This window comes from Coenobita brevimanus, chromosome 68 (assembly GCF_032717465.1).
Source record: "Coenobita brevimanus isolate Jiangsu-jjx chromosome 68, ASM3271746v2, whole genome shotgun sequence".
In the NCBI taxonomy this organism is placed as follows: domain Eukaryota; kingdom Metazoa; phylum Arthropoda; class Malacostraca; order Decapoda; family Coenobitidae; genus Coenobita; species Coenobita brevimanus.
In genome coordinates this window covers 4,421,361-4,448,524 of record NC_137021.1, presented here as the reverse complement: position 1 = coordinate 4,448,524, position 27,164 = coordinate 4,421,361, and the positions used below count along the sequence as shown (strand labels likewise).

The following is a 27,164-nucleotide window of genomic DNA, read 5'->3' as shown; positions in this document are numbered from 1 at the left end:
TTTTTTCTCCTTGTGGCCATTCCAGGTGGAGTATATGAGAGTGCTTCCATCCGTCGATTTTTTCATCATTATTGTTTCTCTGTACCCCAATGACCCTTTTTTTTTTTTTTTACTGTTTTCTGCTTGTATTTACTGTACGTATTTTTGTGGCTTTTTTTAATGTGTTTTTCTCCATTTGATAATTGAAAGTTACAAAGATGAAAGTGGTCCTATTTTCTTTCTCTATTTTTTTTTTTCTTTCTTTCTTTTTTTTTTGGTATCCCGATGGTTAAAGTCTGAAAACTTTGGCTATATTTGTGTCTACTATTTTTTCATTGTCATTCTAGGTAAGGTATATTTTCTTTCGCGGTGTGCTCTCTCTCTCTCTCTCTCTCTCTCTCTCTCTCTCTCTCTCTCTCTCAACATTTTTTCCCCTCCAGGATTTCTCAGGACGTGTCATTACTCAGTGAAGACCTGGAGGATTAGAACCGTTGCTTTTCTCGGCTCTCCTGCCAATACTTACTGACAGCGGGGCCTCATCAAGAGAGATAGGCTCTTTTTTTTTTTTCCTCTGTCTCTGTCTGTCTGTCTGTCTGTCTCTGTCTCCCCCTCTCTCTCTCTCTCTCTCTCTCTCTCCTGTCCTATCCAGTACAAACTCTCCATCTGACATCTTACAAGTCCTTCTCAAATATTACTCCTCTCCAGTAAGGTATTCGACTGACAACACTAGGATCTTTCCGCATATTACTCCTCTTCACCATCACTCCCAATCTGACATCTTACAACACCAAGTTAGATATTCCTCTGTACTGGTAATATTTCTAGCTAACAACCATATGACTTACAAAGATATTTCCTAGATTATATTAACTTCAACTAACAACATTAAGGTCTATTTAAATATTACTCTTCTGCATCGATAAGAGCTTAAATTTGTCCACACACACACACACACACACAAAGACTAATTTAGATATTATTCCCCGTTATTTTTAGTTCTGATCTGACAGCTACTACTCATTCAAATAATATTCCACTACATCTTTATCTTTCGATCTGACAACTCTTGACGATACGGTAAAGATTAATTCTTATGGGTACTTTATTATCGTAAAAGAAATGACTCCTTTAATAATTCTTGTTCTGATCTGACCCACCTCGTCGATATTCAGAATGCCTCTGCTGATATCGTAACACTTCCTCGTTAGCGATTCATCCTGCGCATTCTATTTCACTATCCTGTGGTATGTTATTGATGCAACCTCTGTCACGATCTGATGCCACCTCGTCACCCACAACACAAAGGGTCGTATTCAGAATCTTTGCTGATACCGTAACACTTCTTCCATAGCGACTCAGCCTGCGCACTGCATCTCACATCTTCTGGTTTCATACTAATCCAAACTGTCAATATTAAAACTAGCTACATACGTAACATGCAAGACAATATTACGATGAAACGGCGAAGCAAAATAAGTCGCTAAGGAACAGATGATACAAAGCCTCCAGTGTTGTAATATGTAAACCAAATCGTTAAGGAAGAGGTGTTACGAAGCCTCCAATGCCACCAAGCGTAGAGCCTTTACTCCCTGTCCCTCCCTGCATTATTTATCACCCGGTCTAGACACCTACTCTGCCTTTACGTCGCGCCTCCCTTGGGTATAAGTTGGTCGCCAGTATCCTCCTTGAGCCTTGCGGTGTGGCTCATTTTCTAAGGGCAATATCTGTTAACTTCGCGACTATGAGGTGGTAGACGAAGAACGGTACGCTAAGCATCTTCCCTACAATACCCTGCAGCACCGATTCCTGTTATTCTCAGCTATTTCCTCCGCTGTCTCTCAACACAAATTACCCTCCCGCGATGTCTTGAACTACTCTCAATATTTTCGCGTCTATTTCTTTGTAAGCAATACTTATAGACAGACAGGCAGACAGACAAGCAGACAGATAGATAAATAGATAGATAGATATACCGGTACTCGATTTCTTTCCGAATCATCCTTATCATTAACTAGTCATTTATTTTTTTTCCACATTTCTCAGTTATTCTCCTCCCCATTTAACAGTTATTCTCCCCATTTCTGTTATTCTCCTCCCCATTTCTCAGTTATTCTCTTCCCCACTTCTTTCCCCAGGACTCATATATATATTTCTCCCCGTTTCTTTGCCATAACTACCGTCAATGTTTTCTCCTCCTCCTCCTCCTCCTCCTCTCTTTGCCATCAGCTCTCATATTTTCCTCGTCCTCTTATTTGCTACTGCTCTTAGTTATTTTCCTCGCCATCTCTTGAACATCAAATACTCTAACATATTTTACTCTCCTCTTTAAGCCATCAATCCTTCTCTTTCATTTTCTTCCATCTCTATCTGCCATCAATCTTCTCAGTTATTTTTCTCCACCTCTCTCTCCCATCAGTCCTTCTCAGTTTTTCTCTTCCATTTCTATCTGCCATCAACCCATCTCAATTATTTCCTTCCTCCTTCAATTTTCTTTCTCCTCGAATTAACTTCCCGCCATACCATCAACTTCCTTCAATATTTCTCGTCATCGCTTTGTAAACAGGATTTACATGCCTTCCCGCGTCGTCTGTTTCCTTTGACGGGTGTTCCAGCACTGGGGTCCGGATGCAATATTAATAAGGCAGAGAGAGAGAGAGAGAGAATTATGACGACCAGACGCAGAGACGGAGCAAGGAAAGGGATTATCATTTTAACGATTTCATACCTAATTAATCATCTATTCGTCAACAATTTTCACGTCAGGCATATTATGTAGGTCGGCTGCTAAAATACATACATACAGATATATACTGTGTGTGTGTGTATATATATATATATATATATATATATATATATATATATATATATATATCTATATATACACACACACACATACACAGTACATACATACGCGTACATACATAAATTTATGAATGCATACATATATAATACATTAATTACGGATTTTTACTAAGATGTAGTAATTATGTTGCTTATTAACGATTATATATATTTTTCGGGGCTAAGCTAATTTCTAATACCTTTTGAGAGCAAGTATATACAGCGACTTTTGTTGATCTGTTTTGGGTAACTGTGGGGAGAAAAGGAGTCAGGAGATGGCAGGGGCGTCAATCACTCCTGTCCAAACAGCAGTAAGACTGAGGACCTATTGTCTTTTAACTCTAACTTGTCCTAAAACTGTCATCTCTCCATACTGAATGCTGAGTTGTAACATTTAGATTAATACTAGCATATGATGCCTGTCACGAAGTGCTATGGAAAGGCTGTACAGACGTAGTATGATCCGGTGCTGACTATGACTTACATGAAATAAACTGCAAAAGGACGAAAATCCTAACGTCAAGTGTGGACTACGAGTACTTGGAGCCTGAGACTGGTTCTACTTAGAGACTATTAACTACATGTCACTGAGCATAAAAGAAAGCATCGCCACTGCAATTTCCAAATATTAAAACATTATAAATCCCACTAGATATTTTATCACTGTATTTTCCAGTTATTTATGCTGTCAAAATAAACGAACAATATAAAATATGGAAATAAATATAAGCCTGGGGCCACTACTTCATTAACCTCTATGTAAATCTGTCCCTGCCGAACATAGCCTCTATATATATATATATATATATATATATATATATATATATATATATATACACACACACACACACACACACACACACACACAAAATATGAAATTCAATGTTTGTTTCAGTTTGCGTTCATGTTTTCTTTCAGTCCTTTGGACAATACCGTTTTCTTTTATCAATTTTAGGAATAACAATTTAGTTGTTTGTTTACAGGCATTTTCATCATTGTTTTTCGTTTACTTTCCCTCACTTTGAAAACAGTTGTGTTGGTTTTCCAGAGTTCATTTTCATTTTCTTGATTATCTAAAATTTTGAGGGCTCTGCTCAGGACCCGCCAGTGTTATATGAAAATGCACTAAATGATTGAGTTTACATGCACAGCACAAAATTCTTTGAAACATAAACACAGAACAACCAGCCTCTGATTAATTACAGTTAAGGTAACTATATCTTTTAGCCTATAACCACAAGCATCAATGTGACATATTCATCTCACCATCTCGAATTAAGACTATCCGCAAGGGGAAAACAAACTAACCTGCCTTCTCTATACTTAGCCTATATTAAAACAAATGAAAATGTTAAACAAGATCTCCATCACAGGCTTTATTTTGATAAATGAACCAGTATTTGATTGCCTCCTCTGTGACATGAAACATCTCCATTGTCAGATCATCTCTAACCTTAAAAGTTGTGTATGTATCAATCATTTAACAAAAATATATCGTATAAGGCATACCAAGAATATATGGGGCCAATGATGTCACCTTAAAAACACTAAGAAAAATAATACTTTACGGGTATAAAAGTGTGTCGAAAATTGTTAAGTTTACCCTGAACTGTCACGGGAGGGACGCATGCGTTCTTCGTTTGTCTCCAGACCAAAACATGGCCGTGGTGGGCTTTGTTTACATCCGTCGAATGCTGGAGGGACTCAAGTATGCTTCTTTGTAACTCTGCCAAGTACGTATTTATGTTTTAAATACACCTTCGTAACGCTGTTGTGTCAGATTCTGGAGTGACAATGAGTATGACACGTCCCCTGTTAATAACTACAGAGTTTGTTACAGGCAGAAGTCATTAAGCTCTTTCTTTTTCACCGCAGCGGCCCAGTGTAATTTGCACCAACGTTTGGGCCGAGAGAGTATAGACAACTTTGGAAGGCTCAATTCCGCAGGAATCTTTGTGACATTTGTTAAATTTATTTTCTCAGGTGACTATCACTCCAATACAGTCCAAAAGTCAAGAAAAGCCTTAACTTCACCTGCATCTTCCCCAAGTTTATTAGTAATTATTTATCTGCAATATAAAAAACTACTTAGTGATAGTAATGGGGCATCAAAAAAGTACCATTAGTACCTGATTATTCAGTGTTTTGTCACAGACAAAACTCATAGCCATAGTTGATTTGTAATATCCCTAGCCTACTGTACAAAAAAGGATTCCAGTGAGAGGTGGAATTCCAGGATAGCTAAAAAAAAATCAATGGACATGCAAGCATTGGATCCTAGGAGTATACTTCCTTTTGCACCTAAGGTATACAGGCTATTTACATAACTTTCAACATAGCTATGTTAAGGATTTTCCTCAAAACTGATGTTACTATACACTGCTACCATAACTGACTCATAACATTGCGGGGAAAACCAAAAAGGTGAATTAACAAAGTAGACAATGAGAAGTTATGACATTCAAAGAATGCAGATAAATACTGTAGTGTCAAAGTACATTGCTAAATGAGACAGTGTAATGTTGGAAGAGGTAGACCACAATATTGTGGTATCAATATATACTGTACAAAAGAGATTGGAGCAGTACATTGATGAAAGCAGGAAGAGGAAGGGAAGTGTCCAGAAAAGTGAGAGAGACTAACATGTCAGGACAAACTAATCAAGCAGCAGTTTTGCCATGGACATCCCCTGTTGGGAGGGTGCTTCTCGCATGAATGCAGGTGCAGTAGTTGATAATGACAAAGGGACCATTAATATAATAAAGGCTTCAGTAGTATGACAGCCTAAGAATCTACGAATCACTGCACATAACCGGTAGCTAAACTTAGCAACAGTGTATCCATATTTTACTCTTCTTACCCCCAGATCTTTATTTGCCTTTAGGTAAACCTTATTTACTGTAGTAAGGAGATACCGTACCAAATGAAGGCCGTAAATAACCCCCCCCGTCTGAAAATTCTTTGCAAAGCTGAGTAAAATTGTCTGGAAATAACAATAAAATAATTATGGCAATATGGTACTTCACAGACCGGGATTTAATCCAATCCAAGATGTATACCAGTACCAATATAAATTGGGTAGGATAGAAATAAATTGATGGGAATATGACAAGTAGTGGGATATATTTTTTTATGCACTTTTTCCACAAGTGACACCTCTTAAAGACAGTTGATGTATCAAATACACAAATTTATTCAGTAGGTACAATATTATAAAAGTTATGGTACTCATACAAACTGATTACCGGTATGCAGTAGGTAAAACCCTGAATACAGTACACTAACAAATACTTCTGTCATTTTTAACTATATCAAGTGTCTGGCCCTTGGCCTTTGATTGATACTGCTACTGTGAGTGAGGCAATAGGCAGGATGAGGGTGGGGAAGGCAGCAGGTGTGTCTGGGTTGACTGCCGAAATGTTGAAGGCCTCAGGCGATATAGGGGTGAGTTTAGTCACTGACCTGATAAATAGGATTATTTATTAAGCAATGTTGGGTCTGGTTAGTACTTGGATGGGTGACCGCCTGGGAACACCAGATGCTGTTGGCATAACGTTCTCCCTACGTGTCAAGTGGGGTTGGTGGAGAATTAGTGCCCCTCCCTGTAAAACAATTAACTTTAAGTCCCTGGCCACCCCGTTTGGGATACATGGCGTCTGGCAATGAATGAATGAAAAAAAATGAGTGTGTTGTCCCAGATGATTGGCTGAAGAGTGTAATTGTAAATGTGTATAAAGGGAAGGGTGATGCCCTGGAAAGAGGAAATTATAGAGGTATAAAGCTTTTAGATCAGATAATAAAGGTAATGGAGAGAGTTTTAGAAGGTATGATTAGAGAAAGAGTGAATAATGATGAGATGCAGTTTGGGTTTATGCCAGGTAGGGGGACCACTGATGCCATATTCATTGTTCAACAGCTTCAGGAAAAATATATTGGTAGGAGAAGGGATCTTTATTTTGTTTTTGTTGATTTGGAAAAGGCCTTTGACAGAGTCCCTAGAGAGGTGGTGAAGTGGGCAATGAGAAAGCTAGGCTTGGAGGAGTGGCTGGTTAGGGTGGTTATGGCCATGTATGTGGGTGCTCACACCCAGGTGAGAGTGAATGGAGATTTGAGTGATGAGTTTTCCGTGAATGTTGGTGTGCATCAGGGGTCAGTCTTGAGTCCCATGTTGTTTATCATGGTACTTGAAGCCCTTTCACGTGACTTTAGAAACGGACTCCCGTGGGAGTTGTTGTATGCTGATGATTTGGTGTTGATTGCAGAGAATGAAAGGGAGGTGGAGAGATTGTAAGGGGCAAAAGGGTTTAAGGGTAAATGCAGATAAAACAAAAGTGATGATATCTAGGGTTGGTGGCGGTACTGTCAAAGACGAGGGAGAGGGGCCATGTGCAGTTTGCCACAAGGGCGTGGGAAGTAATTCCATCTTGTACGGTGTGTGTGATAAATGGGTGCATAAGAGATGTAGTGGTATCAGAGGTAGACTGCGAGATAATGCTGATTTTATGTGTACGGCGTGCCGGGGTGAGCAGGTGGAGATCGTCAGACGTGAAAGGATTGAACTTGCTGGTGAATCTCTTGAGTGTGTGGAAGAGTTTTGTTATTTGGGAGACATGTTGTGTGCTGGAGGTGGGGCTGGAGCTAGCTCTGTGGCTAGGGTGAGAAGTGGTTGGAAGAAGTTCAGGGAGCTCTTGCCTCTCCTGACATTGAGAGGGCTCTCCCTACGTGCTAAGGGGTCTTTGTATGCAGCATGTGTTAGGAGTGTAATGCTGTATGGCAGTGAGACCTGGGCAGTGAAGGAGGAAGACATTCGCCGGCTCAGACGTACAGAAATGACAATGATTAGGTGGATGTGCAGTGCGTTCCTGCATCCAAGGCCTGGAGGGGCTGGGTTTACAATGGAAGAGTTGAGAGGTAGGATGGGACTGGAGTGTATTGGTGTTGTGATGAGGAGAGGTAGATTGAGGTGGTTTGGACATGTGGAGAGGATGGGGGATGATAATTGGGTGAGGAAGGTGAGAAGTGTTAATATTAGGGGTGGGGTTATGAGGGGTACACCGAGAAAGACATGGGACGAGGTCATTAAGTGTGACCTTAGGGTTAAGGGACTGAACAGGGAGGCTGCAATGGATCGTGCAGTGTGGAGAGCCGCCATTAGGTGACCAAGGCCAACACATGCAAGCATGTTGGAGCCTTTAAAAACGAAAACGAAAATGAATCAAGCAGATACTAGTGGAGCCTGTTCCTCCCCAAAGATACTCCTATGTAAAAGTTAAGGTTTTTATTCAGTTAACTGTGCCATTTTAATACAGCAAGTTATTTTCACTTTTTATTTGTTTTTTTCCCTCAATACAGCTAGGCCCATCCTTTTTTTCAGTTTGGAACAAACCAATAAATGATGCAGTATTACCCACAAGTGCACTTATGATTCTGAAAGTATAACTGGTATATTACGGTACATGTCACTAGGTGGTAGGTGGTGGTGACCATCATTCATTCACTTGATGTGCTGCTTCCCAATTCCTTAATCTGTATCATTCTGCTTCTGTGTCTGCCCTCCTCTCACCCTTTTTTTCCCCACTTCAGGCAGCTCTATAAATTGAGTGACAAGCCAAATGGTTTCCTGTAATCCTGGAACACAGTGCTGGGTAGTAACAATGTAACCAGATAACCAGGTGATGTGGCACCCGCAATTTTCAGTGACTAGGAGAACTGAGGTGTTTAAGTGCAACATTCATTATAACAAGTAGCGTGATACATGTAGGAAGAATGTGGAAGAACATTCACCTCAATTTCACCTGTGTTTCTTTCCACCTCCTTCCCACATCTATAATGACTTTCTGGATTCCTTGGATATTCATTGTGCAGTTTTCTCTTATTTTACAGGAGCTGCAAGTGAGAACCCAGGAGTAAGGAATACTTCAGCTCTGGATTGTGTGCTTCCCTGGTGGTCACCATGAAGCAGTGGTATCCAAGATTTTGAGCATAGGCTATGTGACTTGACATAATATTGCAGTTCTAGTATGCACATGTTTTTTATTTGGAAAATTGGTTGTCTGACTTCAAGTAAGTGTAAATGCTTTATACCTTGTTTAGTAATTATGGATGCTAGTAATCAAGATGATGAAGAAAATCCCCCAGCTACATGGGATACTTCTATAACTAGCTTTGAGGGGTTTCCCGTGGTTGAAAGTCATCAGGCACCAGCCATATTGAAACCACAGCAGTGAAAGAGTAAAGGTACAGTAAACAATGTTGTGCAATATACAGAATAATCAAAGCTAGCAGACATGGTTATGATCAATAGGTACAAAGAATCCTAAATCACGATAATATACCGGTATCTTTTCTATACAGTATAGTGAAGCTAAAGAAAAATGTTCAAAAACAGAATATCAGGTACACTTTAACGTAATATGAAGCATTCAGTCAGCAGACATTTTGTTGTGTCTGTTTCAGTACAGTTCCTTGTGGTTGTCTGAATTCTGGTATACAGTATGCCCTTAGTGAAACAGACCTTTACTTTCAGATTAAAGATTAATCCAGTATGACAACAAGAAGGAAGAGGGATAGAGACTGCTTGGAGGGGAAGAAGGTAGAAGCAGAAAAAGGACTACAGAATGTGACATATACCGGTAATTCAAAGAGAAAAAGATGCAAAGGAGATTATGCAGATGCAACCAGTGACAGTTGTAAGTTATTAAAATGTTTAAGTAAAGAAACTTCCAGTACCAACACTTCACAGAGAGCCACTAAAAGCTATGGCAGACATGTGAGAAACATCAGCACAGACTCTTTACCAGATAGGGATAATGGTGTATCAAATTTTCGAAGCCGTGTTACAAAAACTTATGCCTCTCCCAAGAAAAATGCAGCCAGTGTGACAGATGAGGGAAGACCAAGTGGATCACTGTCTGCTAGTGGTGGATCACTGTTAGCTAGTAGTGGATCAGCATCAGCTAGTGGATCAGTGTCAACTAGTGGTGGATCAGTATTGGCCAGTGGGTTGGTGCCAGATAATCATACTTCAGAGGATAAATCAGAAAATATTCAGGTTGAATTAATTAAAGAAGACAGTGAAGATGAAAATGGAGAGGTGTCAGTGTTGCATCATGGCAAGAGAAGCACTACTGCATCAAGGCACAGTGTTAAAAGCATTAAGAACACTGATAGCACAGTACCACCTTTGAACAATCACTGTTTATCAAATGAAACAAGCACTAACACTTCACTAAACAATGACTGTAAACCAAGTGAACAGAGCCTGAATACAAATAATTGCAAAATGATCGATACCAATAACATCACACCATTAGCAAGAAGTGAGCATCATGATGTCACTGAGTTAGCAATAACCAAAGCTAATTCTAATGATTTGGTGGTAACATCACCCAACATTCCATTGACTTACAATTTTTCTACAATTGCCCCAGTACTACAGCCCATGTATGGAGCAGGAGTACCTTCATCCACACATCATCACCTTACATCAGCCATAGCAGCAATCTCTACACCTATAACAACTGTGCCAATATTACCAGAGATAGCAAATGGAGTGCCCTTAGGAGCTGTCACTGTAAGCAGTTCAAGCACTAATAAAGAAGTTCACAATACACCACCTACAACACTAACTGCTTCTAGTGAAAAGCATATTAGCCAAGGGACAAATAATTCAAACATCCACCAGCATGTGCAGGGAAATGGTGTGCAGTTTTGTTCTTCTAGAGTGAACATAAGAATAGATGAAAATGATAAAAAGACAGTTGACACTGAAGAAGATAAGAACACTTGTGATAATCATTTCTCTGTCACCAGCTGTAATTGTAGAAGTGGTTCCCTGTCAGTAGAAGAAAATGAAGATTCAGCCCCATCTGATAGCAGCAGTAGTGTTTCCACATCACCAAATTTTCTTCAAATTGAAAACTGGGGTACCTATTTATTACAGAGACTGGAACACCTGTATGAAAAAGAGCAGGAATGTGATCTTATCCTCAAGTTTTATGGTGGTGAGACTTTGAAGGTAAGTCCTGCTGGATAGCAGAGCATCATAACTAATAAAAATTCCTTCTAATTAGCTAAACTATGAATGAAAAAGACCTGTACTGTAATGTATAAACAAAGATCAGCATATCTTTCACTGTGAGATATACACTTATTTCTCATGAATATCAGATTTTAGTGTGTTTTTGTACGCTACAGAATGCAATGGAAAAATTAAAGTTAATGCCACAATTTTCAAGTTAGGAAACAAAGTTTGTGTTAAGGAGGCAATGCTAGCAATTAAAACATTTTCAGGTTCATCGTGCGGTGATGGTGGCATGCACATCACTGGTTTCAGACCAGGATCCTGCACAGTGTATAAGCGAGTTTGCAGTCCCACCTGACCTCAGCTACTCTCATGTTGAACCTGTTATTAGGTAAAATTGTATCATTGTATCATTTATAAAGGATCCAACATGCTTGCATGCATTGGCCTTGGTCACCTGATGGTGGCTTTTCACACTGCTTAATCTCTAGTAACCTCCCTATTCAGTCCCCTTATCCCTGAAGTCACACTATGACCCCACCTCAGGCCCCTTCCAATCTGCCTCATGCAACCCTATATACGGTACCAGATGCTTAAACCTCTCACCTTAAGCCCCCATCATCCTCTGTCCTCTCAACATACCCAAACCATCTCAATCTAATCATCATCATCATCATCATCATAACACCAGTACATTCCAGTCCCATCCTTCCTCTTGGCCCATCAATTGCAATCCTAGTCCCCCTCCCCCCAGGCCTCGAATTCAGTGGAAAACAGCCATGATTACATAGTATCTGGCTTTGCCATCATAACTTATACCTTCCAGAGAACAAAAGGATGGACATTTTAATGTAAAAGAGTTGCATTTTTTATCTGTGAATGTAACTGCTTACAGGTTTGTGTACAGTGGGAGGCTAGACACACAAGGGCTTCATGAAGAGATAAGGTCTATCTACACTGCTGCCCACAGACTGCAGGTTCCTCTCCTGACAAGGCTTATGGACAGTCGCTTCCCATATCTTGCAGCCCCAACTATCCCCCGAAGAAGGTTGGACTTCTTTGGATTTCCTTTTTAATTACCAAGTTCTCACCATGTCAACCATACAGATAGACACCAATGAACAAAGACATGTACAGTATTTTAATAGTCATATTTATTAGGATACTCTTGAAGCAAGTGCTGTGGATAATATCTGCAGTGGTAAGATGTTGATCTTTACAGTGGAGTCCATCCTGTCCCAAAATATCAAAGAAAATGTAAGAGTGAGGGATAAGGTCCTACCTTTGTTGCTAGAATAGGTTTTTTCCAGACCAGAAAAAGAATTTTTTTAAATACATATTCTGCCCCATTTAGGAAAAAAAAAAGGACTACTGCAATGTAATTGATTTCCATTACATAACCACAGCTAGCAATGTGGTGGTGTTGTGGTGCCAGGCTCATCTGAACATGAACATACTGGACTGAAAGCTGAAGTTGCCTTTCTCCTACAGTCCATCATCATCCTTTCTGGTGATAGGGAGGGAACTGAGGGACATTTGTATGACTGGGCAGCAGAACTACATTGTTATGGAATATGAATGCCATCATGAGTCTCTTTCCAGCACAGTGTATGATGTAATTTATAGAAATGAAAATTACAGTACTGTACTTGCACTGTTAATATATTAAAAAATGATGTACTGACGTAATGAAGTATGTCGGCTCTTATTTTCTAATGGGTTCATTATCTGGGAAATGAAGTGGACCCTGCATGAAAATGTGTTGCTTCAGAAGGTCTTATGGAAACAAAACCTGGAAAACTGATTGGCACAGAGTTGTGCAGGTTACAAATAATGAAAATGAACTACAAAACTTCTGTGGCCAAAAGCTGAGTGGAAGATGTAGCCCAAGTACAGTAATGGAAATTTAAAAGATTTTTGGAACAGAAGAAACGAATATTTGACTGTGATGCAGAGTTGTTGACTGGACAAAGAGAAATACACAGGGATGGAATTGACATATTTAAAGAACACACATAGACTTGGTAGGATGCCAAAGAAACTTTCAAATCAAAGGCTGAAGGTACCATGTTATTGGAAGAGGAAAATTGTATGTGGTGTGATAGAATTAGAGGAACAGTAGCAACACTGGTGAGGCATGAGGCATAAAGGAAGGGTGACAGAGAAATAGAGGTACGTGAAGACAAAGTACAGTAATCTGGAGACCAGCATGTCATGAGCATCTCATCAAGGGTTTCAGGAGGAGAGAGCAGGGCATTGGAGATGATGTGATAAATGCTTAATTTCTTTTTCAGGCTGCCAATTTGGAAAAGAAATCCAAAGTTACACCATCAGAGCAGAGAGAATGCCAGAAAGAAGTGCAGCAAGTTTACTGAAGCAGGAAAGAAATCACACAGCAGTACACACAAGACTACAAGCCATAGAACCATATCCATAAGAAAAACATCAAGTAAGTCATCAAAGAACACTGGCGATGATGCTGTAATGATGGTTTACCAGTACTCTATGGGTTGGTAGGCCTATTATTGCCATCTTGAATGGAAAATTTACTGTGGAATTTGATTCTTAGGTGATAACATGTGTGCATGTATTTACCTAGTTGTGTTTGCCTAGTTGCAGTACAGTAGAACGCCATTTAACCAGCACACAAACTGCCAGCAGTCAGAGGAGACATTAAAAGAATAATACAGAGCAAATAGTAACAATCCTAAAGAACTGCATTTGACTGCAAGCATGTTTGAATTCAGTGCACCATCTTCCTGTGTATTCATGTTTGTGTTTTGACCAAGGTGAGAGATCGTATTTATGAATGGTCTTAACCAACCTTCAGGGTAAAAGAAATCATAGTAGTTCAATGTTACAAAAATTTGTTGCTTCTGAAGTTTTCCATTGTAATCTTAACTGTAATTTAGTTTCATTGTGAAGTGAATGGTAACTGTGTGAGAGAAGACAAAGAAGAAACAAGCAGTCTTATTTTCCCCGGAAATAAAAGATTGTGAACAGCCTAGCTGCATGGTATACAACAGCCTTGCCACTGTATTGAAATGGATTGACCTAAAAGAAAACTAATAATAAAATTATCTAGACTGTACATGATGATTCGAACCAGTTATGCCTAACTTACTGTTACAGTCACCATTCCCACCTCCCACCCCACATGCACTAACTTTAAAAAGAACTCAGTACAAATGTTTTGGGGCCAGTGTAATCAGATGTGTATCTTGTAAATGTCTGACAATACCAATAATAGTTTTAATAGAAGAACAGTCAGCATTTTGAAGAATGGTTTAATGTATTCTTTGTGTAATATCTATCTATTTACAGCCCGATGCCCTAATCCCACAAAGGGTGGCCGCAGACAAAACGCCTCCAGGTCGCACTGTCACCCACCGTTTGACTGTCCTCCCCCCAACTCATTCCCCTCTCCCTCATATAGGCTACTGTACCTCTCAACTCCATCCCTCCACCTCATCCAACGTCTCCCCCTCCCTCTCCCTCCCTCCACTTCACGTACATACATCCTCTTAATCAGTCATTCATTCTCCATTCTCTCCACATGTGTGTAATATCAATGGTTTAATATTGTCTGTCTATTGCCAGACACCATAATCCCATAAGGGGTGGCCATTTGACTTCTGAGTTATTTGTTTTATGGGGAGGGGCACTAACCCTCCACCAACCCACTTGTTGACACGTAGGGAGCACGTATGCTTTGGATATATGGTTAGCACCCAGTGTTGTAAATGGTTTCTTGGCTTACAGGAAACCATTTGGCTTGTCACTCAATGTAAAGCCACCTGTAAAGAAAAGAAAAGCAATAAGAAGTGACAGGAAAGATGAGAGAAATAGGAAGAGAGGAGGGCAGGCACAGAAAAAGAATAATAAAGGCTAAGGAAGTAGGCAGCACAACATCAAGTGAGTGGATGATGGTCGCCACCATGTGTGTGTAAATAATGGGAGGGAAGCGTTGTGATAGGCTTATAAGTAAGTGCTATGCTTGAATAAGTTTAGTTTAGTAATTAACATGCTTGACTATGATTGGTTTATGCCTGGCTAGACGCACGGGCTTCAGGTGGCGCATACCGTATTACACGAGGCATAAAAAAATCACCACTTTTGAGGCTGCATTCGCAAGTTTCATGTAATATCTGCGAGTTACTTATATTGCAAACTGTTGTATGATGTTGCCGCGTATTGTGAATCCGCTATTTAGGATCGCGCGATTTAGGGGATTCCACTGTACTTTTCATTAGATTTTTTTTTTTTTTTTTCCATAACAGCTGGTTTAACAGAGTTTGAAACTTGAATTTAAACTTTGTTATGAGGGTGACCCTTGGCCAAAATGTGTCCCCAATGAGCCCATGTTATACCTGACTCAATATACAATAAATTTTTATGAACTGGATTCTTTCAAACACATCCCCATCATAAAACAAGGGCATACAGTATTCATGTTGTTTCCCAAGAGGAAGCAAGGCATAGAAGATGACAAATTATTCAGTACTGATGGCTTTTCTTGTATTTCCAGACACGGGTGAAATGGACATAGAAGAGGAGGAGTGTGAGAGGCAAGATGGATCAATGTACCTTCTTGTACCAAAAAGCAAGAACACTTTAAGGACAGATGGAGTATTTAGGTAAGAGACCACTCTACAATCAGTGGCATACCTGAAGGGGGGGGGGGGCAAGGGGGGGCTGTTTGAAACAGCCCCCCCGGCCCCCAATTGAGGGGGTCCCCCAAAAGCCTTAAAAATTTATAAAAGGTTTTATTAATATTTACAAATACCCGGTACATATATTTATCATCCTGACAATCCCGGCTGAGATATTGGATATTAGGCTTTTTTATCAACTAAGTGGTGGAGCATGTTTGTTCATTGCAAATTTTTTTCATCAAATCTCACTCGATGTTGGAGGGGGGGCCCCGCAAAGAACCTATTCCCCCAGGCCCCAAAATCTCTAGGTACGCCCCTGTCTACAATACTGGTAGATATAGTTACTGAAACTCTGATGGAAGATATCAGTCTAGTGATTCACTGTGGAACACAGCTAACAGTGCAGCAAATATGTCTGATTCAGTCACTGCACAGTGGTTAAAGTAGGCTCTGTTTGACACTGCTATAAATCAGCTGTAGCCAAGTAAATGTATAGCAGTTACATTTGCCTGGAATACTGGTACATTTGTCTAAATGTAGTGAAGTCGACATGGTAAATTTTGCTAAAGAAAATTTTTATTTCCTGATTGATAGTTAAGATTGGTTAAATAAAGTATTCAGCACTCTCAGATCAATACCAAAGTATTCAGCACTCTCAGATCAGTTTTTACGTGATATGAAAATATTAGCGTTCTTAAACTGTTTAGGCCTATGTAGCAATTATTGCACTCCAGTCGGATTAAGCCGGTGAAGGTTTATATCCAAGGGGTGGTTGGGGTTGATTGCTCATGTAATGCCTCTCAGGGATGAGTGAGGCTGGTCACTATCATCTTAAATGTCGGGACCAACTGCCTAGCCCCAGGCACCTACATTCCTCATGGGGCAATGTAGGATTGGATGATGGATGGATGGATGGATAGAACATTATTAATATTTTTTTCCTTTTTTTTTTTTTTTTAATCAGTGTTTTAATATAATTATTACATTAGCGTCTGCAGTATTTTTTCCCACTTTAGCAAGATGATATCATTAAGCAGGAGAAGCACTTTAATTTAGTATACTCTCTGCTGCCATATGTGTATACCAAAACATGCATAAAACATGAGAGTCAGACACCCCAAACTACTGTGCAGTCTACCCCAATTGGTTCACCTCTTCCCTGTTACAGATGATTGACAGCTATACTCTTTACTTATACAGTACTGTACTTGGCCTAGATTTTTGTCCTTTTGCTGCTTATTTCATGTAAGTCAGGGGAGGGAAAAGCTAAGACTATGGCTCGACATCCGTTCCATATCACTTCTTTCATGACTAGTACAGTATCATATTTTAGCATTAATCCGTTAAAGCACAACATTAAAGATGGAGAGATGGCATTTTTAGGCCAAGTTAAAATCAAAAGGGAATAATCATCATCCATATAACGGTACATTACAATTTGCTGTCATGCATGCAAGTTTCATCCTTCTGGATGCTCAGGCCTCTGACTAAGAATCTGTTTCACTAAATTATTCCACCTCCTTCACCTCTCCTTCCTCTCTCACCCTCTGCTTCCTACATGTATACAGTATCCTTATTAATGACCTTTCATCACCCATACATCTTCAGCAGACCATAGTTAGCCCTTTCCATCATACTGTGCTGCTTCCATGTCTCTCTCTCAATCTCTCTCTGCTATTTCTGATTATCCGACCAGTTCACTCCCCATATTTAGCATATATATATCATTGATATATTTTTTACAACACTAGCAGCATGGTTTTGTACTCTGTTTGCTGTGTCAAGTGATTTCTGCTTCATTTTGACAAGGTATAATCCACAAGGTAAGCAAGTGTACCTACCAGACGACACTGAACCTTTAATATCCTTGTGATTCCTGATCAGTGACATTAGTCAGTCAGTGCAGAAAAGCTGACAGTCAGAAGAAGTTATTATTCCCAAGACAGATCACCTCAATTCACAGGTACTTTATCTCTTCATGGTCTTATACTGCCTGTATCTGAAGCAGCCATATATCCAGTTTATTATTAGCTTTACAGTAAAATAAACTTTGTAAAGCAGTAGTAGTTTAAGTTTTTCTTTTTCCATCCAGTCATTCTTCATTCATTCAATTCAGAGTATAAACCCCCTCTTTTGTCTTTCTTTCCTACATTCTTTCCTCTTTTCTTTGCCTTTGGGTGACTCTACACTGAGTGACAAACCAAGTTGTTTTCTATACACCAGGAAACCATTTACTACGCTGGGTGGTAACCATAACCAAATTATGGCGCCTAGTTGTTTGGTGATTAATTAAGGTGCTCCAATTGGATTGAGCCTGTGTAGGTTTATATCTAAGGGGTGGTTAGGGTTTATTGTTCACGTAATGCCACTCAGGGATGAGTGAAGTTGGTTACCGGTACTCTCATCTTAAATGTCAGGACCAACTTGCCCAGCCCCAGGCTCCTATTCTAAGCTGCTCATGGGGCAACATAGGACTGGATGATGGATGGCTGGATGGATAATCAGTCTGTTCTTCTCTAGATCTAAATTATAGTCTATTTTATCTTCATTCATTTTATTCGCAAAGAAATCAGTCTGTTCTTTTCCATAATCTAAATTCCAGTCATCCGTCTTTCATTTTATTCACATTATAATCAGTTTATTCTTTTCCAGATCTAAATTCACACCTGAAAAGGCCAGGCCAACAAGGTTTGAACTAGAGGAAGATTCTGAGCATTCTCACGTGCAAATAGCAACCTGGTCATCTAAAACATCCTCAGTACCACCATTCTTCCCACCTGCCAGTCACACTCAGACCAGACTCACTGGTCCCTCATATCCTACTCATGCCACATCATCTGCCTCACTGAGTCCATTTGATGCAATTCTGGCTTCATCAACACCACTTTATTCCTCAGTACAACTTGGAAACATGGATAACACAAAGATAAGTGCACCGGAAGTTGATCGTAATCGAAAGACACAGAGTGAGCCTGATCCATCAACTGAATTGGAAGATAAAGACACAAATTTTGAAATTGGAAAAATTATTGATAGTATAGATGTAAGTTCACCCTCTGAGGAGGTAAAAGATGAAGAAGAAAAGGATATGCATGTTAACAATGGAGACGAAAGTTTGGATGTCTGTGAAGTATGTGACAAAATTCCTTGCATACACAAGCAGCATGGAGAAAAGGGTGCAGTTGTAAATAATGACAATGATGAACCTTTTGAATGCAAACCTGAAACAGATGACAAAGACCATATAAACAGCTGTACACAGGACACTGAAGGGGAAGCTTCCAAAGACAACAAAAATCCCATGTTAGCAAATAATACTGACATTCCAGCAAAGTCTATTCTCAAAAAGAAAAAGGATCGTCAAGCTGTGAAAGAGAAGAAGCATGTGTCTTTCCCACTGAATGAAAATGATGAAGTAATAAATGAAGTAGCAACATATTCACATGCCAAGGAACCAGCACAATCTCTTATAGAAGTGAAGAAAAACATTGGAAGTTTGAAACCAACATCTGACACATATTCACCTGTCAAAGTAACACTGTCACTGAAGAAAAAGGTCTTGATGAATGTGTCTTTAGGTGATTCTGAAGGCAGTGAAATAAAAGGCATAGAAAAGATGAAGCTCAATAAAAAGGAATCAGCCCAGTCCTCTAGTCAGGATCAAACAAGCAAGGGTGATTTGTCAAATCATGCTAAGTTAATATCCGAAGTTTTGAAAAAATATCCACATTTAGTCAAGGACAAGAAAAATGTTCGCCTTAAAATCTTGAAGAAAGGAAATGAAAAGGGCAATGGGGGGAAAGTTGTAAAATCCAAAGTCCATTACCTTGTGCTTAGTGAGGGTGACTCAAAAGGGAAGTCTGGGAAACTATCTAAGTCACTGGGAAAAACTAGTGCAAAAAATGATCCAGTTACCTCAGGCCGTGCAATAACAAACTATCAGAGCTTTCAGTGCCCTGAATGTGGAAGTGTTTTTCAATCCTATTTTACTTTTAAGAAACATGTTACATCAGATCATAAAGATCAAAGTACTACCATTTTAGCTAGTGTTGAGAATGTTCCATATGCCTGTTATACTTGTTTTTTAAATGAGCCACTAGAATTTAGTGATTATTATAGTTACCAGCAACACATGCAAGAAATACATAGTAATGCTGAGACCCGAGTTTGCAATATTTGCGGTTTTCGACCAAAGCGGAAACTAGAGCTTGCCTACCACCAATACAGTGAACACAACAAAGTACCTAGAAACTTTACTTTTCCAAAATGTGATCTGTGTGACTTCGTTGCAATGAATGATGCAGCTCTGTTGAAGCATCGCTCTCAACATGCAAACGCTGACAGCTATACTTGTTCTGTTTGTGGTGTCACATTTTGTTCTTTTGGAGCCCTACAAGGACATATGCAAACCAAGCTGTGTCAGAGCAAGCCCACCACCAGTTACAAATGTCCACACTGTGACCTTACCTTTGCCCGATCATACAGTCTCAAAGTTCACTGCAAATCCAGTCACAGATCTGCACAGACATCAGTGCAAGTTGTTCCTGTACTACCAAAAGAAGAGGAAGACAGCAAACCTCAAGAATCAGTGCTTGCCGAATTGCAAAATGAAAAGCCTCCAGAAGCAACTACATCTACAAGCAGGGAGCAGAGAGCACAAGATGGTGGGAATATTACTGCTGTTACCACTCAACCATCATCTGAGGCTGAGGCACTTTCAACTGTAGCCAGCAGCCTGGTAGCATCATTGGAGCTGCCAGAAGAAACTGTTAATCAATATATGTACACTCAGGGATGCACTTTGGAAGGAGAGAAGGAAAATGAGCGAGTAAGTGGGCCTGGGGGTGTAAGTATACAACTTGTTGATGCTACAACTCCAGTATCTGGATATCAGGAAGACCATTCATTGTGTCAGAATACTACCTTCACTGCTCAAGCACCAATGCCCAGTACTACCAATGTAGGTACACTTTATCCAGTCAGTGTTGTATCAAATCAACTGGTTGCTAATCAGATGGTGCCTGGTCAAATACTGCCAAGTCAACTCCTTCAGAGTGGTTGCATAAGCACTACTGGTGGATCTGTATTGGGTCCAGTGCCCCACAGCTGGACCTATGTAACATACCAAGTGCCCTCACCTGGAGATGATTTACCCACTGTCATAGCTGAAGCTACTTCCATAAACACCGCTTCTGTAACCTCACACCAGGAAGCCACACCAGATACTAGTTTTCAGGCCACACAAGATCTTCCCTCACACCAACAGGTCAGCATGGAAGTGACAGAAACAGATAAACCAAGAAATAATGCCATGGGAAACTGTGAACAGTTGGATTCCCTCGTGGTAGTGACAAACACAGCAACACAGGTAGATAACATCAACCAATCATCCATTTTTCTTTAACGTGCAGCTGTTACATATATAACGTTGTATTTTCTGTGACAAAACCAAAATGAATAAGATTTTAATGTTTCTTACAAGAATGTTTAATTGGTGGAACAATATATCACCACAGTTACTACTGGTACCAATACTTTTCCAAACATTCTCTTAGCTAATTATCATAGCATGTCTTTAGAACTTTAGGACATGTAGGCAAACAATAAATGTTAAGAGTGTGAAATAAGTAGAGCAGCAGTGGTTAACAGTTTTTCATTATTTCAAACTCCACTACATAGAACAAGTGCCTGGACATTTACTGTACTGTGTTTAGTTTCAGAAAACATTTTTGGCCAATTAACTAGAGTACCGGTACTTCCAACTTTAACATTATGTTCAAAGTACTATCTTATTACACTTACCATGTTCATGTAATGGAAAAAGATTAAGCTGTAAGCTTATAATTACGGTCATAAGAAGCCACACCATGCACAGTATGAATATGTTAATTGTTCTGTACTGTGCTCATAGTCAGTAATTCAGATTAGTACAACAGGAAGTAGAAGAGATATAGTGCAATGCTGGGCATTCATTTAAAGCATTTACTTATTGAGAAAATGCACAGAAGTTGGTAGCTGTGACCTGTAAATTAAATCGTCATCATCATCATATCATCATATCATTATCTTCCTATCCAGAAACAGAAGCATTTGTTATTTTAATTTAGACATGACATATTTTAAAGTTAATTATAGCACTTTTTAATTTATTTCAAAGCAGACATTTATATGTTTTTAAAATAGTTATAACACTGCTTGTCATAGCATACTGCATAAATATAATGATAGCTATGTTGTGATTCTGCATTGTACCGTCAGGATTTTATAGTCATCAGACTTGTTGATGATTGTTGCTAATCTGTCATTCAGTTAAGGCATTAATTCTGATTAACATATCATTATATCACATTAATTTTTTAAAAAAAGTATTGTTTATAATATATATATATATTTTCCCCTGTGGTACTTAATGCAAGATCAGAATAATCACTGTTGTAGGTTGAACCTCATCGCAGAATGCACAACCAGGACAATGTAACCTACAAAACCATTTACAATACTGAATAGTAACCAAATAACCAAATAGCAAGGTGATGTGGAACCTAATGGTTTCCTGTAACCCGCAAAACCATTTACAACATTAGGTGGTAACCAAATAATCAAATAGCAGGGCGATGTGGAGCCTACTATGGTGCCCATTATCTGTGTGGAGACACGAATGTGGCATCCATCCAGGAACCAAACCTCCACACTCTTCCCTGTGCCTTGCTGTGGCAAGATGCTGTCCATCATAAGGGAACATCAGTTCACCGCGCAGGACAGCCCTGTAAGGGCAACTGCTTGCCTGCAGTTGATTGGTCTGCTTGTCCAGGCAGACACGGGTTGATCTACTGCTACCACAGAATTTGGTCCTTATCTCCTGTCATTCTTGTCCAGGAAGAGATCAAGGAACCATAATGTCAAGTCTGAAGGTGGCATTCTTGTCAGTTTAGGATTCTTTCGTGCACCTCTGCCTTACTGATGTGTTTTTGCACATGGCCCATTCGTACTCGCTTCTGTTATTTGTGCAATCTTTGTTCATGTTACAAAGGCACATTTTAATAACATACCTACTCAGTAGAACAGAACATCCAGTTATAATATGCCGAATAAATCGTTAAGGAAGAGATGCTAGGGAGCCTCCTTACCTAACATGAGTGTTGTTTGAGATCTTCCAATCCCATGCGAAAACAAGGTTGTTTGGTGATGATGATGATGGGGAAAGTTGTTCTATAAACATTACTCATTCAATTTAATCCTTTGGCTTCAGTGACCTTCACTGAACTGAAAAAAATGGTCTGTCATACTGTAAGCCAGAATATAATACAGGTATATATACAACAGTGTTATTTGTACTGATCCCAAACGTGAAGTTGTGATGTACCGTATTACCAGGTAATATTTCTGGTACCCTAGTTGTCTTGACCATTGTATTGTCAGTTGGCAGAAGCCAAAATAAAATAAAGGTAGGTAGTTCACAGTCAAAGAGATAAAAAAAATTTGTAAGGAAAAAGAATAGGGAACAGTAGCCTGTATCTGGTACATTACCTGGCATCTGTCTCTTAATTTCTGCCCCCTCACTCACTGTCCAGAGAGTGGAGCCATGGACTTAGGGCAACAACTTCGGAACGGGGCAGGGCTTAAGAGACGAGTTGCCTGACAGTAGGTACAGTACAGTGTATGTGGATGGAAAGTGCCAAGTGGTAAGCAGTCATTGCCTTCCTTTTTTCTCCCTTAGAGTTTGTGAGTTTTGCCTGATTGTTTACCAACAAAAACTACCACACTAAAGAATTTTCAAGAATCTCAATTACAGGATTCTTAACCCACTGATGTATTTTTCTACTTGGTTATTGCTACTTTCAGATGATCTTGCTAGCTTTGGGGAAATTATTTGTAATGATATCCTATTAAGTCTCTCACAGCTTGACTTCTCTTTCTGAGCTTAATAGTCTGAAGATAAGAATAAAGTAAAGAATATATCATCAGACTGTATAGATAAACAATATGCTTGTACTATGTTTGTTTCTTCAGGATGTGATATAATGTGCCACCTTTACAATACGATTTCTTTATGTGAAGCCTGTATGATGTGCTGTTATTTTTTAAAATGAGAATTGTCGGCATCAACTAGATTTTTGTCCAAAGCCCCTGCAAATTGTAAATTTTTATTTTCATCACTGTTTTTAACATGATGAGATGAATCAGCAATATTTTTAAAACATGGATATGTAAGTTTTTATGTCAATACCTTCCACAGTACTGTCAGGGCGGTTGTTTCAGGATTTGAATATTAGGATGGACTGCATCACAAAAATTAATAGGGAGGTTAGATAAGTAAGGAGGATGGCTGAAAAAAAAAAAAAACTTTAGATTCCTATACATAATCTGTTTCAGTTGATATTAAGTTGCAGTTCATGGGTTATAGAATACCGAGTCTCCTGCACTGATTTTCCTCCAACAGTAATGGTTAAAGCTAATCTTCTGCAGGAAAAGGAAAAAAAAGAAAAAAGGAACGTGGCTCAAAGATCTAATGATGACATGCAGGGAGAGAAAGTCATACCAGTACTGTGTTGGGTTTTCTTGAGCATTGTTAGTTTTCTTTTTAAGTAGCTACTTATATTTAATTTGGAAATATAAAACATTATAAACTACTGATGTTAAATAAAAATCTGAATTAGGTCAAAGGAAAGTGGTGCAGTTATGGTAAGCAATGAAGGATGAAAAAGAATATTAGGAATGGGTACAGGAATGATATGTGATACTGGTATAAAATCATGATTACTGGGTGAGAAGTCAGCTGCTAGTTGCATTTGAAGCTTCATAATTTGCAGAGTAAAAAAGAAAAAACTATGGTTACCATGTTCGTGAAGCTATTGTAACTGGGGGTTCATACCAGTTGGTGAATACTGTAGCAGTACTACTGCAGCTACTAAATAATAAGAATAAGGTCAATAAGCAAACATGAAATGCATATAAGACTGAAAGGAAACAGGACAGAAGAAACTTACTGCTTCATATATCTACATATTGATCAATACTGGTGCAGCAGAAGATTTGAAATGTGTATGAAAGCACAAACTGTCAAGGAAAACAAAAGTAAAAAGGTTTGAGGATAACTGCAGTGCTGAAAGCTTTAGTGCACTGGGATGCAGAAGCTAGAAAATTGAATGCCTGAACTTGATTTGTGGGTTACACATGTAATGCAGTACATATAAGGGGTGAGGAAATGAGAGAGAGAATAAAATCATTATAAAATGTTTATCCTATATCAAGTTTTGTGGGCAATAGCTTTCTACAGTGTGAGCATCTGTGTAGGCTAGTTGTAAAATAAAATAAAGCAGCAAGAAACATTTTTAATGTTAAGTGTGCAAAATCTTGTATGTATTTAGCACAGTCTGTGTAGTCTGCTTGGTGAGTGGTTTGGACAAAGTGAGAAAATATATGTTCATGCAGAGAGCACTTTCTGTGAACTAGGACCACCTTACTATGCTGGGCTAATGCTTTAAGACTGTATCTATAGATTTAAATAGAGAGCAAGACTGTATTTTTAAAATTATGTATTCAAAGTGGCAAGTATGATGAATCAGATATTATCAGTACACCTCACATTTTATATTTTATCTCTAGTATTGTGGGTCTGACACTGCATTGCCAGTGAACAAATTAAGCACAGTAGCCACACTAATTACAGCAAGAAATTACATCTATCTAAAGTGCATTGCCATATGCACTGTACTGTACTGGGTATTCACTAGAATTCAGTGTCTCTACAGAGTGTGGAGCCTAAGGACCCATGCAGTTCACATCAGCCAGTGCTTGACTGGGCACCTCCCAGAATGCTTAACTCTGTTGACTCCAGTGATAAAAATGACAAGATTATACAGTATATACTCGATTTGGTCCAGTGACATTTTTAAATTTGAATTCTTGCTATCTCTACATGATTTGATTCTGTTTAGTCAAGACCTCTGGTAAACCCGATCAGTCCAGAGCCATATTTTAATATTTTATTTTTGCAATCTCCAGATTATTTTATTCAACTAAGAAAGAATCTGTAGAAGTGAAGGGGTTATCTGGATATCAGTATTCACTACCAACTGAAAAGTCTCCTTTCATCTGGATAAAATTGCCAGGAGAATAAGCTAAATATTTTTTGATTAAGCAAATATACAAATGTACAAATTGATATTTGCCATTATTAACCCACAGGCCTAATTCACCGAGTGCACAGATTAAGGCTGCTGGATTAGACACTCCTGTAAAAATCTAATTTTATATTCTCCAAAGTTTCCTTCCTTTATTAACCTTGCCATCCTTAGCACATAATTTTGATTAAAGTCTTGCTATCTCCAGATGTTGTTAATCAGCTTTGGAGAAATTTTTTGAACTGGAGGGGATAGATAGACAGAGAGATAGATAGATAGCAGTCATTTTCCCCTTCAACCTGATGACTTTTTACATTTATTTCTTGCTGGCATGATACTATTTTAGTCAGCATATGAGAAACTTTTCAGACCAGAGGGGTTAGATATAACCTTCATTATACAACTCTTTCACTACTAAATGCATCCTCTTACCTGACTATACGGTACTATAATTGTTTGACAGCAGCAGAAGTAACAAATGATGTTATCATACTGAAGGGGTTAAGCCCTTCACTACAAGGAGGGAGGATTTTCCAAAGCTGAGTAACACAATCACATACAGTAGCTAGTAACAAGTATGAAATATTGTATGAGATATCCTTGGGCTGAAGGGGTTAAATAATTCCAAGATTACTACCTGAATAAGTAGTATGGTAATACTAGGGTAACACTGTATATAATATCTTCTTGGAGTGTTATCATCAGTTTTAATGGCAGCCACACATTTCAGTAGAGTAGCAAGGAAAGGTTCAAAGGTTGTATTGCCAAGTCAAAACATAATCCATGTTTGTAAATTATCGTATCTACATTATAGTATCTAGTTACAGTCTCAAAATTAATGTTAAGGCTCAGTATTGCTTGTGAATGTCTTCTGTACTGTACAGTATGTGTATATGATATGTCAGAGTTACAAATTTCATTCATGTACTGTAGCTAATTCTTGTAAATATTACTGCTATAGCATACAGTTCTTAGCAGTAACTTAATGTGTCACACCAAGTCTGACTTTGTTTTATGTACTTTTCCTTTTTATCAGTATATGCTAAATTCATAAAATGTGTCTTAAAATCCTTGCCTGTATCTTCAAGTTTGTAGCACACATGGTATGAAGAGTCATTCATAAAACTCTTTTAAAAGTCAAGCCTTCAGTTTTGAGGAATAATTTATGAAGCATGTTAGGAAGCTGGAATATGTCTGACCTCTCCCTATACCCAAAGGGAAGGGGAACCAGACAAGACCAAAGTGGGGAGGCTTCACTAGTACAGATGAACTAAAAATTCTTTATCATTTAGCACAGAGTTAAAGAGTCCCACCAACCTCGATATCCATTACATACCCAAAGGGAAGGGGAACCAGACAAGACCAAAGTGGGGAGGCTTCACTAATACAGATGAACTAAAAATTCTTTATCATTTAGCACAGAGTTAAAGAGTCCCACCAACCTCGATATCCATTACATGCTTAGCTCTGGTTATTCACATGATTTGTGTGAGATCAGCAAAATATGATAATACTCTGTGATGTGTTCAACCCCTTCAAAAT

At 38.9% G+C, this 27,164-nt stretch overlaps 1 protein-coding gene across 1 annotated transcript in view; it reads left to right on the top strand.

Moving 5' to 3' along the window:
* LOC145405815 (uncharacterized) overlaps positions 1-20,949 on the top strand; it is a 102,276-nt gene extending 81,327 nt beyond the window's left edge. Inside the window, exons 4-10 of the mRNA XM_080277054.1 lie at positions 8,704-8,712; positions 9,563-10,837; positions 11,113-11,234; positions 11,739-11,891; positions 13,138-13,292; positions 15,372-15,480; positions 18,151-20,949. Coding sequence (XP_080133180.1) covers positions 8,704-8,712; positions 9,563-10,837; positions 11,113-11,234; positions 11,739-11,891; positions 13,138-13,292; positions 15,372-15,480; positions 18,151-20,902 — 4,575 coding nt within the window. The 3' untranslated portion in view covers positions 20,903-20,949. The remainder of the gene's footprint in view (positions 1-8,703; positions 8,713-9,562; positions 10,838-11,112; positions 11,235-11,738; positions 11,892-13,137; positions 13,293-15,371; positions 15,481-18,150) is intronic.
* The last annotated feature ends 6,215 nt before the right edge of the window (positions 20,950-27,164 follow it).